Genomic DNA, 3,868 nt, shown 5'->3' on the forward strand with positions numbered 1-3,868 from the left:
CTTCACTCCCTTCACAATTTTGGATCACATAAATTCAAAACAAATGACCTTACAATGTGTTAGGGAATACATATTTGCAGGTTCATTAGGGTGATAACGATGACTTCCAAATAGGCAAATCTTCCATTTCAGACTTCATTGTATTCCGATTAAAGAGAAAATATCTTATTATAATCACTGGACTACACAGTAACAGTGTGAAGTCATGTATTATTTATCATTATTTATAAAGGTGCAAGCTTAATTATTATTTTTCAAAACCATTATAAAAAATCTTAAAACAAATAGGAAAAATCTTGAAAAACATTTGATAAGGCAGACTTCATTTTATTAGTTTAAAATAATTTAGTATGAGTCAGTAGCACTTATGTAAGAAGTTGAGGTTTAGTACGCAAGGTTTAAAATTGTAAGTTTAAGTAGCAAAGGGTGTGTTTGTTTCAAGTTTTTCTCTTTGAAGATTCTCGAAAACAAAATGATAAAAAAATGCATTCATATGTTTGTTACACGTTTATCAAATTTTATTTTCGGGTATAAAAAATTCTTAGAAAAAGAAAAAGCTTCCTAAACAAGAAGCAATATGTTTTCGAGTAAAAAAATTCAATTTCAAATGTTTGCAGTGTTCAAAACAAGAAGCAATAGGTTTTCGAGTAAAAAGATTCCCTGTAATCAATCATTATAAAATATGAGCAGTTTTCCTTTGTTTTGCATTTATAAAAATATGGAAATTTCATTGAAGGCAATAATGATTAATAACATCACTTCCCCATCAGCAGAAAAGAAATCAACTTATATCATCAGAAATATAGCTTAGTCCAAAACAAAGTATAGATATATAGTGAAAACAACTATTCTGCCAAGCATACGGTATCAATATTAAACAAACTAATACAAATGACAGGGATTTGCCTTCTCCAAACTTACACAAACACAAGTCCTTGAATCATCCAGGACCAACTTTAGGAATATCATAATGCTCGCTCATGTTTGCAAGATATTGGTTGAAATCCTGAATTCTATCGCGGTGGGATTTGTTAGAAATCTTGGCCAATCTATGAACATCAAGTTGCTCCCTCTGCTCAATGTATCTCCTCTCTGCTGGTGTAAGATGATCATCATAATGAGCAGGCTTCTCTTCCCTGCTCAATTCGCTCCCATCATTTACTTCTTGATCATTAGGATCTTTAGCTTGTTCTGTACTTCCACCTACATTGAATGCAAATAGCACAAACTATAAGTAAATATATTTAACAACTTACGATGAACTTGGGATTTTGGAAGGGAAGGGAGTTGGACTTTGAAAAAAAAGGAAGGAGGGAGTGGAAGGAATAGAGCACTTTGGGAAGGGAGGGTTTTTGGGAGTTTATTTTCTTCATAATTGTCAGATTTTATATTGGGCCTAACTCATCCCTACAAAACCGGCTTGTAAGGTGAGGATTGCCTCTAGTATATAAACACTACACAGGCCATATCTCTTAGCAATGTGAGACTAAATCCACCCCTTCACACCCAACACAATGAAGGTGTTGGAGGCTGCAATGAAGGCAACCCAAATGCCGCAATTAGGCGGACGGGGGCGGACCGCAATGAAGGCGGAATATCCAACACACCCCCTCACGCTCAGGCCCAATGGGCCTGAAGCGTGGACGATGCGGGAAGCCCAACAATAGATCTAGGATAGGCTCTGATACCATGTCAGATTTTATATTGGGCCTAACTCATCCTCACAAAACCGGCTTGTAAGGTGAGGATTGCCTCTAGTATATAAACACTACACAGGCCATATCTCTTAGCAATGTGGGACTAAATCCACCCCTTCACACCCAACACAATGAAGGTGTTGGAGGCTGCAATGAAGGCAACCCAAATGCCGCAATTAGGCGGACGGGGGCGGGCCGCAATTAGGCGGACGGGGGCGGGCCGCAATTAGGCGGACGGGGGCGGACCGCAATGAAGGCGGAATATCCAACAATAATACAAAATCCCCCTAAGTCGGGGGAATTCAAAAAATGTATTGGAGGACAATTTTGAAGGGTATTGGAGGGCTAAGATAAATTCTTCAAATGTTTTTCATATTGTTATAATACTCTAAAAAATTAAAAATATATTAATCTTAAGCATTCTAATATCATTCTCTACAAATTCACTCTCTCAAATATAGTGAAAGATTATCTCTTTCCCTCCCCTCCGAACTCCCAAACAGACAGAGCCTAAGGAAATATGAACCAAATAGAACCGTGACTACATAAGCAGTTCAAAAGAACAACTACTTTGCATAACAGTTCCCTGTTTATTGAAACCTCGAAGTTTCTGAAAACGATCTTTGATGTAACTATTGCCATAAAACAATGTCCATTGTTCCTTATAATTTTCAATAAACAAACCTATGCTCAAGTAAAGTGAAAAGTGCACTAATTCAAAAATTAGAGTTTCATAATAATATTGAGTTCACCCCGATACTCATTTAGTGTAACCAAATCACCTACACCACAATGGCTTGTTCTTCCAAAATTCATACATATTCTCATCATAATTTTTTTGGCCAAAGGTAGACACATCTTATATAACGTCCCGTGAGCTTAGTTCGGTTGGTTGGAAGTTGCATTATATATGCAGAGGGGCCAGGGTTCGAACCTCGGTCATTCCACTTATCCACCTTATGGGTGGAATTTTCTAGTCACTACTAGGTTACTTCCAAAAAATAAAAATAAAAATAAAATCTTTAATAACAAATAATTAGAGTAGCATTAACATGTTCATTAAAGTTGACACCTTGGAATCAATTTCATAAATTATAGCTGTTTTAGTTGGCTAGCTAGGTAGGTTATGAACATAGATTGATAGATAGATAGTAGTACTAACCTGCTGAAGTTTCATCTTCAGTTGCTTGCAAAAACTGTTCTTGAATTCTTTTGGTCTTCTTTTTCTTCTTCTTAATTCCACCAGCGACATCCAATGCTTTTCCCTTCAGCTTCAGTTTACCACCAACAACGTTTTCATACTCCGACATCTCTCTCTGTGAAACAGAAATTGATTTCAAGAATGGAATTAATGAATTTTTAGAACACTAATATATAGCATAAACCCTAAAAATGTCAATAAGCATCGGAGAACATTGATTGATCTTATAATTAGGGAGAGATTGTTTGGGAAAAATCAATGAAATTAGATATATGAAACCAACGAAAACAGATTAAGGAAAAAAGATACAAAATTGTTGATTCGAATTTGAATTTAAATGTAAAAGAAATCCAAGAGAAGAAAAAATTGAAACAGCACCTGATGTGATGATGGAAGAGAATGAGAAACCTCTCAAAGATTTGTTTGTTGATGCAAACAAAGGTTCTATTCTATTCTACTAGTATCCAGACCCGTGCCAAGCACGAGTAAAAATGCGTTTGTAGATTTATTGACTTATAAGTAATATATTTTACTTTAAACTGAAAAATTAAAATTTTAATTGTTGATGAAAGATAATTAATGACAACAATATAAATATTTACGATCTTATATAATTTAATAATTAAAATGACACTGATAAAAACTAACTGTAAAATTTAGTTAAATAAAAAATTAGCTTAAATAAAGTTTAAAGTCAATTGGTAAAAAATAAACGTCTCAAGAATTAGCATAAATTAAATTTAAAAAATCATTTTACTTCAGTTACTAATATTTGGGTTGGATTTCTATCGAGACATCTTGTTGCTAATATTAAATCATCAAAGTATATTTAAATATACTAAAGTCAATAAATATGTATCGTTGTTGTTTATATTATTCTCCACTAAAAGAAATATAAAGTTGATGGAAATTAATTTCTCTATGGGATATATAAAAGATGTTTTGAGATTTCCCGTAAAAATATATGTTT

General features: G+C 33.9%; 1 protein-coding gene across 1 annotated transcript; it reads right to left on the minus strand.

Annotated features, from left to right (window-relative positions):
- Positions 1 to 766: 766 nt before the first annotated feature.
- Positions 767 to 3,349, minus strand: LOC123882142 (protein FAM32A-like). The gene is made up of 3 exons (XM_045930949.1): positions 3,277 to 3,349; positions 2,860 to 3,015; positions 767 to 1,203 (listed from the first exon to the last, which is right to left on the minus strand). Exons 2-3 carry the CDS (start codon positions 3,005 to 3,007, stop codon positions 941 to 943), a joined length of 411 nt encoding a protein of 136 aa, XP_045786905.1. The 5' UTR covers positions 3,008 to 3,015; positions 3,277 to 3,349; the 3' UTR covers positions 767 to 940.
- Between the last annotated feature and the right edge of the window lie 519 nt (positions 3,350 to 3,868).

This window comes from Trifolium pratense, linkage group LG4 (assembly GCF_020283565.1).
Source record: "Trifolium pratense cultivar HEN17-A07 linkage group LG4, ARS_RC_1.1, whole genome shotgun sequence".
NCBI classification, from domain to species: domain Eukaryota; kingdom Viridiplantae; phylum Streptophyta; class Magnoliopsida; order Fabales; family Fabaceae; genus Trifolium; species Trifolium pratense.